Here is a 15376-nt window from a genome sequence, read left to right as displayed (position 1 = left end):
CATGCCCTTCACAAGGTAGCTTTGCAGCTCTTACATCAAAGGTTGGACTCTGTTTCCCCATGTCTTGAATTGGGGCTGGCCTTATGACATGCTTTGGCCAGTAGAGAATGCAGCGGATGTGCCAGTGTGTTCCACGCCAAGGCCTCAAGAGGCATGGTTTGCATCTGTCCTTTCTACCTAACATGTGAACAAGCCTGGGCTTGATGAAAGACAACATCGAGGGACGCCCAGCCCTTCTATCTCAGGCCATTGTATATCAACCTGTAGCCGACCGACCCCTGAACACTTGAGAGAGCCCAGCCAAGATCAGCAGGGCTACCGACCCAAGCCACGGCTGACCACAAATGCATGTGTGAGCCCAGCAAGACCAGCTGCCCACAGACTTGTGAGCAATGCTACTTTTTTTTTTTTTTGAAGTTCTGTGTTTGAAGGCGACTTGTTTTGCAGTAATAGCTAACTGATAAAAAATGTAGAGCATTTTTGGGGTAAAGCAGGGGATCTTTTACAAAAACACAATACTTATGTCCATAATTTTAATTATGTACACTAAAGCTGAGTTTGCAAACTGGCACTGCGAGTCTGGCCCACACTGTGTTTTTTTAAAAAATAAAACCATTTAAAATCAGGGAAATTCACACAGAAATCCAAATTTCTGGTTCCTCTTGAAAACGCTAGCAATCTGGCAAACTTAAGAGACCCGAATTACCACCTGGCAAGGGCGACCACGCTGCCAGGTTTTCCCAGGATGGTTGAAGTTTACACTGGTTGTCTTGACAGAATTAAAAGGAATGCTCTCAAAAGTGTCCTGGTTTGGACAATAAATTACATATTCACTCCACACGTGCCAACAATCTGGAGACACTGAGGAAGGGCCATTTCGACTGGCATTTCCGTTTGCTATCTTTACTCTTACTGCTTCCTTGCTTCAACGTGTTTGAGACTACTGCACAAAAGCATGCAAATGCATAAATAACTTAGGCCTCAGAAGTATTAGACAAGTGGTATCAGACAAACCAGACCCGCTACAGCCCATACTGTTCCAAGGACTTTCTTTGGCCTTGGCAACAGAAAACTGAGAAGGTTTATGGAGGAGAATAAACTGTATCAAATACAGGCAACTATGACATTAATGAAACTCTTATTTCCAAACACTTCTTCCAAAAGTCACACATTCCTGCCAGATGTCACCTAGAACTCGAAAGTTCCCTATATTCCATGTCCATGTCTTAGCCACAACTGTTTCCTCTTACTAGAATGCTCTTCCATCTCGCTACCTCTCTGCCCCAAGACAGAGCATCCTTCAACGCCAAGCCTAAAGTTATCTCCTTCTGGGGTTTTACCCAATATCTGCCAGACTACCGCACCATAGTACTGTTAATCGAGAATGTGTCTCTCTCCTGATGAGATGGAGCTCTCTGAGGGTGACAGCTATCTCTATGTCCCTAGTCTAGCATGTGGCAGGCACATCACAAATGCTGACTGAATCAAAGTGAAAACGGAATGAAAAAGGTTTGTAAAGATCAATACCAAACGGAAAACAGTGGGAGTCAGGAATGGGGGCTGGAGATGGCAATCAAAGTTTACTTATGCCTCATCCGTAAATTTGTCAACAAGAAGAGGTTATTCATGTATGTAATTTCTGTACAATTAAAAAATTACATTTAAAACCGTAGATAGCTATAAGCCTGCAAATAATCTACACAGTAAGTAATCTATAAATAATTGTTACCTAGCTTTGGTATGCATTTGAAAAAAGAAGGTTTGAAAGAAAACTTATCTAAGAAAGAAAACTTGTCTTTTTAAAAGGCTAAGAACACAGTGGGCATTGTACTCGCATTGTAAATAAAAAATGCATCAACTAAGAATGAAAGAAGGCGGATCATGGGTACTGGGACCGGGAGGAAACCACGGGGAATGCTGGTTAGCACTCTAAATGCTTAATTTATTCCAACTCCTCCGTGGGCAGAAAATTAAGAATCAATTGTGTCCTAAATTTCCCGTTAGACTGGTTGCCAGACTCTCCGGAGCCCAGGTCTATTTTTCATCACAAATATGGTCCAAACAGTTTCAGGCGAGATTGTTTTAAAGAATACAACTCTTTCAAAACTGTTATTATGCTGACGAGTGGTTCTGTCTCCTCTGTGGATGAGTCAGTTTTTAAGCCAAGACTGAAAGTGACAGAAGCATTTGTCCAGTTAGGAGCAGCCAAACAGGGCCCCTGCCCAAGGCGTGCACTTGGCTTCCAGAGTCCAAGGAGAGCTGCTCAAGTGAGTCATTCAAGTTGCTAGGCAACAATAATTTGAATGACGTTTAAAAATGTTTTCAATTTAAAAAAGAACAGGAAAGTGGGACTGAGGAAAATAGCATGGAAAAAAAGTTACTTTACCGGATTCTAAGAGGCCACCTCGGGTGGGGCATCTCCTGAGCCCCAGCTTCTGTCCCCCTCCTACCACTGAAAGTACTTCCCTTATCTAAAGCAAGGGCACAGAGGGCACCCGGATGCTCTGGGCGCCCCGCCAGCAAACAGCGGGGCTCCAGTTCTGACTGCAGTGCCCACCGGAGCAGTTAAGAATACGAGCTCCGGAGTCAGGCAGGCTCAGTAAGAACCCCTGCTCTGCGACTGGCTCGTTATGTGACCTCAAGGGAGAGTCACTTAACCACTCTAAGTCTTCACCCGTTCGTCCCTTCCACAAATATTCACTCAATGTCATCTTCGGGCCCAACGTGATACAAGGACACAGCAGCGCACATATGCGCCCCGTGCCCGTGAGGCCTGCACACCAGTGTGAGCTAGTGGTACGTGGCAGACAGCAGACAGTCTGTCCCCCTGCCTCCGAGGAACGCCATCCTCCAGGTATCAGCCGTTCAGCCGGAGACTGGGCTGTGAGGACAGGCACACATCCGCAATGAAGGTTATGCCGCACAGGGCTCAGCCACAGGCGGCTCTGGTCATGCTGTGTTTGTTACTGTTATCGGCTGTCACTTCTCACCAGCCTGCAGTGCTGCACACCAGACTGCTCTTATCTGGGGGAGGGGTTCAAGCCTTGAGCTATTAAGTGGCCTCTGTGGTCTTGATCTCTGGCATTCCCTGTCCCCAGAGATAAGGAGGAGAAAAGAACTTGAGAGCCTCAAATAACACATATTTGTATTTTAGGGAAGTTCAAATACCTGCGGATTAGTCCTAGAACATTGGACGTATGTTCTAATTCTACACTCTTCCTCCTTCTAGTCTTTATTCCTTACCTGCTGCAGTAGACACTTGCTTTGTGACTTCTACCCCTTCTTTTGAATACAGCACTGCATTTTGTTTGCAGGAAACCATTGCTCCCCTTCTCAGACCAGGTGTTACAGAGAAAGCTGACCTGCCCTGGCTCCAGGAGCTGAACATACATCTTGAGCCCAAGGTCCTTCTCCTCCGGCCACCATGACTGATTTGAGAATGGGACATGACCTGTAGTCAGCCCAACTGGAGCAAATTAGATTCAACGTTGGGGTCATTATTTGAGTTAACAGGGAAGCCGACTCCTAGTTTTCTTGCTTGACATAAACATGGAAAGATGTAGGCTTCAGCTAAAGCTGTCTTGCTATGATGGGAAGAGACCGCGAGACAGCCAGCCCAGAGGAAGGCAGTGCTGAGGGCCTGGAGGTAGGGAAACTAGTACCAGGGACACAGTTTCAGCTCTTATGAAATGGTACCTACCTGCAGCCAGCCCTCCCTCTGGCTTTTTCAGTTATATGAGAAAATATATTCCCTTGTTGCTTAAGCTAGTTTAGAAGTTTAGATTCTCTGTCACAGGTAACAGAAAAAGTCCTAACTGATACACTGTCCATTTTCCCAACTCATCAACACACCCTGACGACCAGATATTCACTTTCTAAGTCAAGTACAAAAAAGCCCACCCATCATGCTGCCCAGTTCCACTGCCTTTTTTTTTCCCCCACTGTCTCTTTAAGCCCTATCAAGAAAGGGGCCTCAGGGGGCTTAGGCTAGCTCACAACAGAACTGATATCTACTTTCCGTGAACATTCTGCCACCTGGTTTGGATTGTATTGAATCTGGAATTCTAACGTTACTGGCATTTTATTTTCTTCATAAAAATTTATTGGCTGGATAGTAAGATAGAAGGCCTTGAAATCCCCCCTACTCCACTATATATACACACAGAGAGTCCCAAATCTTTGAGAATATTAATACTTTTTTCATATTTCCAATTATTTATTCTCCAAAAGAAGCAGGTTATCTGTTTAAGACTAAATTTTGACTGACACATCAGTCAAAGCCAGCAAATTAAAGCAAATCGGTTTTGAGGCAGATACCAACAAAAACATGAGGACCCACCAATCAAAGACCGGATAGGATTGTCCTCCTCTTCGATGCTTGAAAATTGACCTAAAAGATTAGCTTGAACCTCAGTGTTTAAGGTTGGTAAGCCTCTCTCCATCAGGGTCTTGTTCACCTCAGCACAAGTCTGAACACCAATGGAATTCAGGACTTCCTTCAAGTTAAAGGTCCTGCGAAACATAAAACAAAATCCCATCAGGGAGAGCTTTTGTTCCTCAGTTTTGTTGTTGATATTTTAATATACCAACTTATTTCAAATATCTATCAATTTTTCTTATACAGACAACAATTACTTCTGTTAGAATGAACTTAGAAAATAGTAACTCCTTCCAACCACTAACTCTTATTTGTAGCAGATTTTTACATGCTTAAAACAGTTAATTCTGTACATGGTGTTTATATAGGAAAGCATACATAGAAAAATGTGGTCCCTGAAAATAAGTTTACAATTCCATTTTCATGTAGGGCTATCGGAAAGAAAAAGAAAGAGATCAATTTATTCTTAAACGCTTTAGTCTGAGTGGATTTGTTCATAGATTTTTTTTTCTTTGTAGCTTTTAAATGAGATAAAATCAATTCTTTTATCTGTGCCTCAGCACTGAATTTATAACACCAATCAAAAACAAGAAATGAAATATTTAGAGGTCGATACCACAAATTACCTAAAACTTTTGAAATACCATGATCAAAAATAAGAAGCTCTTCCTCATTTCTACTTTCGAGTAACTGATTAACAATGCAAATAAACAGAATCCAGAAGATTGTAAAAAGTAATCAGCAGTGGGTTAGTAATAGGCAAGGAAAAACAAATAATTGGAAAGTGCATTTGTTGGGTCCACGCTATTGAGGAATAATAACTGAAAAATGCATTTCACTATCCAGAAAGGGTCCTTAAGCCTTAAGATATCTCTGTTCAAAATTGGAATTAAAGGATGAAAGAAAGGCCCAGTGAGAGGAGGCAGTGTAACGCAGTGGTTACAGCATAAGCTACGGTATCACATAGACCTGGGTTCAAATCCTGACTCTACCACTAAACTTGTTATGTGATTGTGACTATATTAACTCTTGGCAGATTGTCAGGCATGTAGTATATGCTTAATGGGAAGAAAAAGAACAACAGTAAGAAACAAGTCCTTGGTGTTCTGCCTTCACTGAAATTTGTTATAAATCCACATTGGACGTGCCTTTGGGGTTGTAGAACCCAAAAGTTAGATTCTTCATGACAAAATTTTCACCGCCTGACTTTTACCCAACTTCTTCTATTCATAAGAAAGAAGGCAAAAATTCTTGCTAGTTTTCAAAATGCATCATCGAACCAAATGTAAATGACATCTGGGTCTACCAACTATTTGAAACCATCTGCTTATTTATATTATCAATGTTATTACCCCATCCATGATGAGAATAATTGAGGACTACAATCATTTCCTAACACAGGTAGGGGGGAAGGGAATTAAACAAAACAATAAAACCACCAGATGGGCAGAATAACTATAAAGAGAATGATTTAATAAAGGAATAGTTATTAAAATCTAACATTTATTGACGACTTAATTATGTGCCAGTGCACAGTGTTTCACGCAAATCACCTTGAGGTCTCACAGCTCCAAGGCAGGCACAAATGTTATTCCCTTTTTGCAAGTGAGGAAGTGAGGCTCAGGATGATTCAGAAACTCTTTCTAGGGTATGTACATACGAAGTCAATAGCAGAGCCGGGATTTAAAACCTGGATTTCGACCCGAAAGCCTGTCCTCTTAGTAATCACGTTGCTATATGGTTTACATTAATACTTAAGCAGCACTGGGGGTTCTCTAAAGGCTTAAAAAGTTTTTCTGTAAAGTAATGGTTACCCAATGTGGGGAAACGCTAAGGAAAGGCCAGTTGCAAAACCAGAGGTTTCTTTTCATTATAGGTCTTGAGTCCTGACGAAATAAATGAGCCTGGCAGGTTGCCACAAACAGCAGTAGGAAGGGCAGGGCCTTAGACAGCTGGACCAGAGCTCAGGCCTCGCTTTGCCCTTTTCTTGCTGTGCAGCCCAAGGTAAATCCTCTTCTCTCTCAGAACTTCAGCTCAAAATTGTAAATTTAGATTCTGTAACCACTCGGGCTCCTTTTGGCTCTTGATATTCTAGGATTTCATCCCGTAATTTAGGTGCTCTCTGAGTAGAGGGCGGGAGTATGGGAGGATAAGTGCCTCTCCCTCGGTGAGAGCAGTAGAGTACTGGTCCCTGAAAACACCTGAAGGAGGAACTAGCAGGAGGCACTAACCTACAGAAAACCCCTGGAAACATCTTCTCATTGACAAAGATTAGGAATTTTCTGGCTTGGACAGGATTCCCACCCAACTGGATGGATGATCTAAATGCAAAATCCCAATAGGCTTCTAATGTTCAATAAAGGTACAATACTGGGAAACGAATTTTACAAAAACAAAACCTTCACTGGACCCATGTAACATCTCTACAGGACAGAGAGGTCTCTACTTCTAAAGACCTCATAGCAGGTCAGACCTGTAAAGTTAGTAAACATTACAAAAAAAAAAGACGGTGTCAGAACAACTCCATTTGGAAAGCCTCTGTAACAGGGCATTTGAAACACGGAGCTTGGTGGATTTCTGGGTTTTGCTTGTTTTTTTCCACAGCACTGTCAAAGAAAAGCTTTTGCACACACCCATCCTCAGTGGAAAGACTACACTCAGCCTGGCACTTGTCATGGAAAAGACCTCTCCCGTCTCCCTTCCTATGAAAGGACATCTAAGCCGTCGGAGATATTAAAAGAAATTCTAGAAAAGAAGGTGTAAGATAAGCTTCTCTAAAGCACGGTCCTGAATGTCACATCCAGACGTCCAAGGTTATTCACGTTCTCTGAAACGCATGCAGAGCCTTAACACATGGGGAGCAGATGCCAACACTTGGAACTTACCCTTTGTTCATGCCTTCAAGGAGAACAGCTGAAACCCTTTTTAACCTGTTTGCGAGGTCAGGCAGGCCTTCGGTAACAGCACCCACTATGCTGTTGGTGATTAGGGACAGGCAGGCAATAAGTTTCAACTGATTCAGCTTTTCTGTCAGTTCCTGAAGACGTGCTCCATCTGTCATCAGTGTCTAGCGTATTCATTTAAAATGGAAAAACAGAAAGGGACACTCAATACCATGAAGATGTAAAACAAGCAGTGTTGATATCCAAACTCTCATTTTTGTCTGGTTTCAGTAACATCATTTAACCACATGCAACACGGAGAGACCAGCTGGTTCACAGTTAGAACTTAAGAATTAGAATAGCGGAAAACTTCAGAGACAAAAAAAAAAATCACTCACCTCTGGTAATTCTTTTTTCTGATAATCCCACTGCAACAGTTTCAAATAACTGTTATTTAGCACCAGTGTAGGCCTCAGGCTGGGCTTGGAGTTGTTTTCGGCCCCAGGAGTTAAAGCAGTCTCAGAAAGAGAGAGTAATTCTTCATTTACAGATTCTTTTATCCATTCTGTAGTTTGATCAAGAGCACCTACAAGTGAAAAGTCCACATATTAGTCCTACAGCTGATGGACCCTTTCCTTTGTGTATTCTATGTGACAGACATGGTGTTAGGTGTTGGGCATGAATGAAAAGACAGCCATATGTCAAGGAGCTTAGTCCAGAAGGGGAGACAGACCTGTAAACTAACAGTTACAGCAGCAGACAATGAATACGAGAAGGTACGGTGGGAGTGGACAGAGTAGAGGTTGTCCAGGACACAACCTCGGAGGAAGAGCTCCACAAGTGACACTTGAAGATACGAGGCAGACAGAGGAAACAGCTGTCACCCCAGGACAGGAGAACAGCCCATACAAGGACCCATAAAGGTGAGAGAATTTTCTGGCACATTCTAGATGTTACAAGAAAATCTGTTTTGCTAGTTCATAAAGAACTAGGGGGAAGAGAGTGGTAGCACATGGCATTGAATACTGGATAGACAGGCTATCTCACACATGACTTTGAGTTTTGTGCAGAGAAGGTATTTAGAATAAAGGCATTGATTATTAAATATTTTGGGGTCCTGGTCCTGTGTGAGTGTCTAATTAGAGCTATGCCTTTCCCAAAACACGTGTGCATGCTGCTGTGCACACGTTTCTGTAGACTCAGTACTAAGGTTTCTCACTGGAAATAAATTGCTTTTTATACCACATTTCTTATAAAATTAGGTATTTGGTAAAATTTATAAGGTGGCAATTGCAAAAAAAAAAAAAAATGCAGACTGAACACAGGTGCAGATTTTTAAAAAGAGCCAGAGAACGAAATAAAGAATAGTCTCCCTGAAATTCTTCCTCAGACCCAGCACTTAAACAATAGTAATCATGCATAGCTCTGTTTGTCCCACTAAAGCAACACTACCCTCCAAATTTCACAATTTTATTTCTCCTCAGTTGGCAAATGTTCTTGGGTTCTTCTAGTTCTGTTTATAAGATGTAAGACTTGCAGTCTTTTATTTAAAAGATATCCAACAGAGAGAGTGTGTGGAAATCATCATGGATATAATTACAATGTGGCAGTAATAAGCATTTATACTACAAGCTTAATCATTTACAGCCGATACTTTTAGAATTTTTAGAAACCCGTTTTGTTATCTCAAAAGCAACAGTGTAGCATAGTGGTTTTCAGTCCTGGCTGATTATAGAATCACCTGGGGAGTTTTAAAAAGATAAAAAAGAACGATCTCGGGCACAGCCCCACAAGATTCTGACTTAATCAGTCTGGAGTGGGGCTCAGGCGTCTGTGTTCAAACACCCCAAGTGATCCGAATATGTAGCCAGAATGCAGCATGACTGGTAAAGCAGAAAGAGCACCGGTTTAGAGAGAAACATCGGCTTTTCTCTAATGGATCTGCTGAGATTTCACTTCCATGAGCTAGTTCATTAACTGCTGTACGTGGCTCCAAAAGCAAGGTCAACCCCGTGAGGCAACTGTACCCTCAGTTTTTCACATGGACAGTAATAAGAGACGTTCTATTCACTTATTCATTCAATGGTAACAGCGCACACTATACTCCAGGTACTGCACCAAGTGCTGGGGAAACACAGATGAGTAAATAGTCCCTGCGCTCAAGAAGCTCCTGGCCGACACAGCGGAGAAACACAACAGGCAATGGCTTTACAGGTGTGTTTGTCTAAGAATTGCCCAGCGCAGTGCAGGGCCCAAGAGGGCTGCATCTGACTTTATTCTCCATCAGTACATGTTCCTGCCAAGGAGGATTGGTCTAACCCACTCTGAAATGATCTCTGGTTCTCTAAATCCAAATCCTGTCAGTCATTAGTGGCCCCGCCCAAATCCTTCTCCTCATGAGAAGCCTTTCTCGATTGTCTGGATCCATCCTTCTCTCTCCCTTCTCAGAGCACCTGCCCTTGAATTTTTGATCTGGCTGTCATTTCTCTTAAACAGCTGAACTGAAAAACAGCTTCTCTATTTTTCAAAAATAGTCATTAAACATTTCATGTGCCTTTATCTCATTTTCATCTCACTAGTGAGACCTCTGAGAGTCCAATATATTTATTTCTCTTTCCTTTGACTTAGCTCATAGCGTAACTTAATAGATGTGTGAAATGTTTGGCTTTGTCTCGGTAGACCCATTTGCTTTGGAAACTAATCGGATATTTACTTTTTCAGTAGTATTTGTCACATAGTAGGTGTTCTGAAAGCCTCTGCCATCTATATAGTAGCGTAAGAGACTCAATGGGTTTCCTATTTAATTCACCGTCTCTGGAGGCAACCACGGGCTTAAGGGTTGGCTCAAATAGTCTCCTTCAGACTGACAAATTGATTTGGTCCTATATGCCTGTATTTATCCTTCCTTTCTCACTCTCATCCAGTAAAATATGTACTAATGTACATAGTTCATGCAAATTGAACTGAAAGACACAGGGAGCTCTTTGCACACTCTTTGAGAAAGCAGAGGAGGGAACACTTTCCAATTCATTTGAAGAGGCCAGCTTTGCCCCAATACCAAAATCAAGCAAAGACATAAGAAAATTATAGAGCAACATCTTTCATAAATACAGATGCAAAAATCCTTAAGAAAGCATAAGCAAGGTAATAAGGTAAAAATAATATGCCAGGACCAAGGGGTGGGACAAGTACCTAGGATTGTGAGGTTGGTTTAACATTAGAAAAAACATCCATCACTGTAATTCACTATTACATAGTAGGAGGAGAAAAAAAAAATCATGATCACTTCGGTATATGCAGTAAAAGCATGTGACCAAATTTAACATGTGACCCATTTAGAAAAAAACTATCAGCAAACTAATGAAAATGTCCTCAATCCTCCACCCCAAAAAAAGACATCTGTGAACAGCTGCAGCTAATATCATATCTAGTGAATATTCTTCCCCTAGAAAGGCAAAAATGGCCTCTTAGTGCAGCAAGGCAAGAAAAAGAGATAAAAGGCATGCAGATTTTTCTGAAAAGAAGTAACACTATCTCATAGGCAACATGACTGTACATATAAAAAAGCCTAAGGAATACTCCAGAAAGCTATGAGAATAATTGAGCAAGGTCTCAGGATGCAGTCAATATTCAAAAATTAATTATATTTCCATATACTAGAATATAAAAATTTCACAAAAATACCATTTATAACAGCATCAAAAATATAAAATAAATAAAATTAAACAAAATAAGTACAAGACTGGTACACCAAAACTAAAATATATTGCTGAAATAAAGATATGTAAGTGGAAATATCTAGCTCATAGAATAATGGACTCGATATTATTAAGATATAAATTCAACATAATTCCAATCGCCATCCCAGCTGGCCTTTTTTGCAAACACTGATAAGCTTATTAAAAATGCATATGGAAATTCAAAGGACCTAAAATAGGCAAAACAAATTTGAAAATACAGAACGAAGCTGGAGGACTGACATGCCTGATTTCAGGAGAGTGTGGTGATGGCTAAGAGTGGATACATAGAGCAATGGAAAAGGATAAATAATCCAATAAAAAGGAATGAAGTATTGATATGTGCTACGACATGGGTAAATCTTAAAATCATTATACTTAGTGAAAGAAGCCAGACACAAAAAGCCACATATTGTATAATTCCATTGATATGAAATGTCCCAAACTGGCAAATCCACTGAGATAGAAAGATCAGTGGTTGTCAAGGGAAGAACGGGGAGATATTACTAATAGGTATGGATGGGATTTCTTTTGGGGGTGATGAAAATCTTCTGGAATTAAATATCGGTGAGAGTTGCATAACCTTGTGAATATACTAAAAACCACTCAATTATATACTTTTAAAAATTAATTTCATGGCACGTAAATTATCTCAATAAAAAAAAATAAAACTTCTGACAGAATAGACCCACAAATGTATGGTCAACTGATTTTCAGTGAAGGTGCCAAAGCAATTCAATGAAGAAAAAGGTAACTCTTTTTCAACAACTGGTGTGAGAATTAGAGATATGTAAGGAAAAATGTGAACCTTGAAATACGTTACTTTGAAATGGTTCATAAGCCTAAAACTATAAAACTTCTGGAAGAAAACATCCAAAAAATTCTTCATGACCTAGGGATGTGCAAATATTTTGTAGATAGTTTACTAAATGCAAAAACCATAAAAGGAAAATTTGATATTTAGACTTCATAAGATTTAAAAACTTTTCCTCTACAAAGGATAGTGTTAGAAAAAATGAAAAAGGCAAACCACAGAGGGGGAGAAATTTTCACACATGTAGATCCGACAAGGGACTTGCTTCCAGAATGTATAAAGAGCTCTTCAATTCGACAGCAAGGCAGCTCAATTTAAAAATGGGGAAAAGGTCTACAGCTATGCTACCCTGAACAAGCCTGATCTCAGAAGCTAAGCAGGGTCGGGCCTGGTTTGTACTTGGATGAGAGACCACTTAGGATACCAGATGCTGTAGGCATTAAAAAAAAAAAAATGGGGAAAAGATTTGAATAGACAATGTAAGAAGGTAAATAGATGGCCATTTAGCATATGAAAAGATGCTTAATATCACTATTCATCAGGAAAATGTCTATTAAATCCACAATGAGATACTACTTTCATACCCTCTATAAAAGATAAAATTAAAAAGACTGATAGTACCTAGTGTTGGTGAAAATGTAAAGCAATTAGAACTCTCATACTTTGATGATGAGTATAAAATGGCACAACTATGTTCGAAAATCACTGGCGGTTTCTTATAAAGTTAGCCATAAATTTAACACGTGACCTAGCCATTCCACTCCTAGATGTTTACCCAAGAGAAATGAAAACACATACACATACACGAACACCGGCACACAAATGTTCCCAGCAGCTTTATTCATTGTAGCCTAAAATCAGAAATGATGCAAATATCCATCAACGGGTAAATGGATAAAGTGTGGTATAATCACCGTATGTGGTTTAATAGAATACTTCTCAGTAATACAAACAGTTAATATGTACAACGACGTGGGTGAAACTCAAATACCTTATATTGACTGAAAGAAGCTAGAGAGAAAAGTGAACATGGAGTATGATCCCATTTAATAAGTTCTAAAAGAGACAAAACTAATCTACAGTGATAAAAACTGTATTAGTGTTTAATTTTGAGGGGGGGAGATTAATTGCAAAAGGCATGAAGATTCTCCTTGGGGTGACAGAAATGCTTTATATCTTGTCTGTAGTAGTGGTTACATGGGCACTCTCTTTTGTCAAAACTCACAGAACCATACACCTTAAGTTGGCACATTTTATTTCATGCATAGCATACTTCAATAAAGTGTACAAGAAAAAGATATGGGCTATGGATTGGCAAACTCAGTCACTGACTCTAAAACAAAAACCTAGTAAACTCAGGGTGAAGTCACATAAAGCTTTATCAACATTAAACACACATGTAAATTTGTACATATGTAAAAGCCTTTCATTATGCTATTTAGTGCTATAAGAATTCAGTCACAGGATTGTTCTGTAAACTCTGCCAGTTAAGTATTTGAGCTTTCTGAGATGCATGCATCAAAGGTATCCCCATATGGATTCACCAAGGAGTACAATTCCCATCTCTGCTGACTTCTAATATGGTACCTAAGTATGAAATCTGAGTGCCCCCTAAAAAGGCGATGATTCTACATCCTGGATTTGGGGGATGGCCAGGCTCACTCTTGGCCTGTGTAATTCTGAGCAGGCACCATTCACATAAACTAGGAGAAGGATGCAGAATACATCACTGGGAACTCCTATTGTTGTGCAAGGCTTTAGATGGCCTCTATGTTCAATATTCTGGAAAATATTCAGGCCAACTACCCCACTCTTCAGTGAGAAGAATATAGTTCCCTTGTCCATGACATCTGTTCTTTTACGCCTAGCAACACCTCATCTCCCCTTCTTTTGCTACTGATTTTCTTTGAGAAAACCATTTTCCCTCATTCATGATTTCTTTCATGAATATCAATGAGGAGCCTTTGACCAGGGGTTAGACTGAGTCCTACGCCCATCAGACACTTTCCTGGGTCTCTGTATGGTGACTACAGTGTTCGAGAATGGCCTGTTTTTAAGTACACATAAACCACCCTGACTCTGAAGCCCAGGAGCTTTCCCTCATTTTCCTGACACTCTCCTGGTTTCTGGCCTTGCTCTAGGTGGATATGTTAGCTTTTCTGTGAACTGCCTCCATGTTTCCATTCTCTTCCTTTTTGGCTAAGTCAGCCACAGATGGTTTCTGTTGATTGCAACATATCCCAGCTGATATAACACAAAACTGAAAAATCCGAAGAAACTTGTCAAAGCAGCCACTTCGTTGAATCTTGGCTTGGCTGTGGGAGACCTGGCTTACAGTCCTGGCTCCACTACTTATTAGCTATGTGTTTCTGTCTTTGGGGCAGGTCATGGCTGAGCATCAGTTTGCTCATCTTGAAAATGTTCCATAAATATATTCCAAATGCCTTGTGTGACAAGCAAAGACCATCATAATGCAGTTTGATGTATTTTTTAAAACTCTTTATGTACCATACAAATTTTGAAAGGACCACATGAAATAAAGTTCATGAGAACATTTTATCAGATATAAGATATCTAAATAAATAAAACCTTTTTCCTTTCTGTGTATCTTAAAAATTACTCGTGGTATGGCTTCCCAGGAATAAGCTGTTCCTCTTTCCACAGGTAAGTTAGTTGTTGGATCTAATGTGATTACCTTTTTGCTCTTTAATACATGCACCCAATCGTTGCTTAAGGCTCTCCTGGGTGTATTTTAAATAAGGCAATTGTGTATACAAAATATCTGTTAGCAAAGTAAAATCCTTCTTGGAGCCAATTCAGAAATCCAGAGTATTTCTCTATATTAATTTTCCAATAATTATTTTATAAAAATCACGTACACACAAAAATCCAACACTTTTGTCTTTCTGTGCGATACTGTGAGACTCTTATTTTGATAGCAGGATACAGTGGCTGACTTTTAGCTGAGAGACTTAGGATATAATTAACAATTGACATACACTCTGCTTCCTAGACTCTTGATTTCTTTGGGAACATATTTAGAGATGGACAATCATGACCTCTCTGCACAGCTGGATTATTCTATTCTTAAATCTCTGGAAATAGTCAAGTCAATGTGAAAGGTGCAAATGAATTACAGGTCACTAAGCCTGGGTTTTAAGGAGAGAAACAAATCATTTGGGATAATTAAAACCCTAATTCAAACCTACATTAAGGAATTTGGTCAAGATTCCAAGCTGTCTTAATTCAAAACATGGAGACATTTGCACATGTGTATACATACACACATAGGCAAACAAGTGAAACCAACTACTAAGTCTCAGGAAAATGCTAGGAACAAAGTTACCATAGTTTAGGTTTCAGACTTGGGTTCTATGTAGGGCTTCACCTCTTAATCCCTCTCTCCTATTGGCACTGAAACAACATAGCCCTGAAATCATGGCTTTTTGTTGTAGAAGGATCCTCAGAAGTCATCTAGTTTTATATGCCACCCGATGCCTGTGCTCCCTCTGCCAATCCCCCAAAACGATCAACATCTTGTCGGAAGACAGGCAGTGTTAGTGTT

The 15376-nt window shown here is 40.2% G+C and overlaps 1 protein-coding gene across 1 annotated transcript in view; it reads right to left on the bottom strand.

The window, feature by feature from the left end:
* The window catches only part of TCP11L2 (t-complex 11 like 2), a 36952-nt gene that overhangs the window by 2516 nt on the left and 19060 nt on the right, over positions 1-15376 (bottom strand). Inside the window, exons 7-9 of the mRNA XM_016148082.2 lie at positions 7659-7846; positions 7264-7445; positions 4340-4512 (exon numbers count right to left, since the gene is read on the bottom strand). Coding sequence (XP_016003568.2) covers positions 4340-4512; positions 7264-7445; positions 7659-7846 — 543 coding nt within the window. The remainder of the gene's footprint in view (positions 1-4339; positions 4513-7263; positions 7446-7658; positions 7847-15376) is intronic.

This window comes from Rousettus aegyptiacus, unplaced genomic scaffold (genome assembly GCF_014176215.1).
Source record: "Rousettus aegyptiacus isolate mRouAeg1 unplaced genomic scaffold, mRouAeg1.p scaffold_m13_p_2, whole genome shotgun sequence".
Lineage (NCBI taxonomy): Eukaryota > Metazoa > Chordata > Mammalia > Chiroptera > Pteropodidae > Rousettus > Rousettus aegyptiacus.
This window is presented reverse-complemented; position numbering and strand designations above follow the sequence as displayed.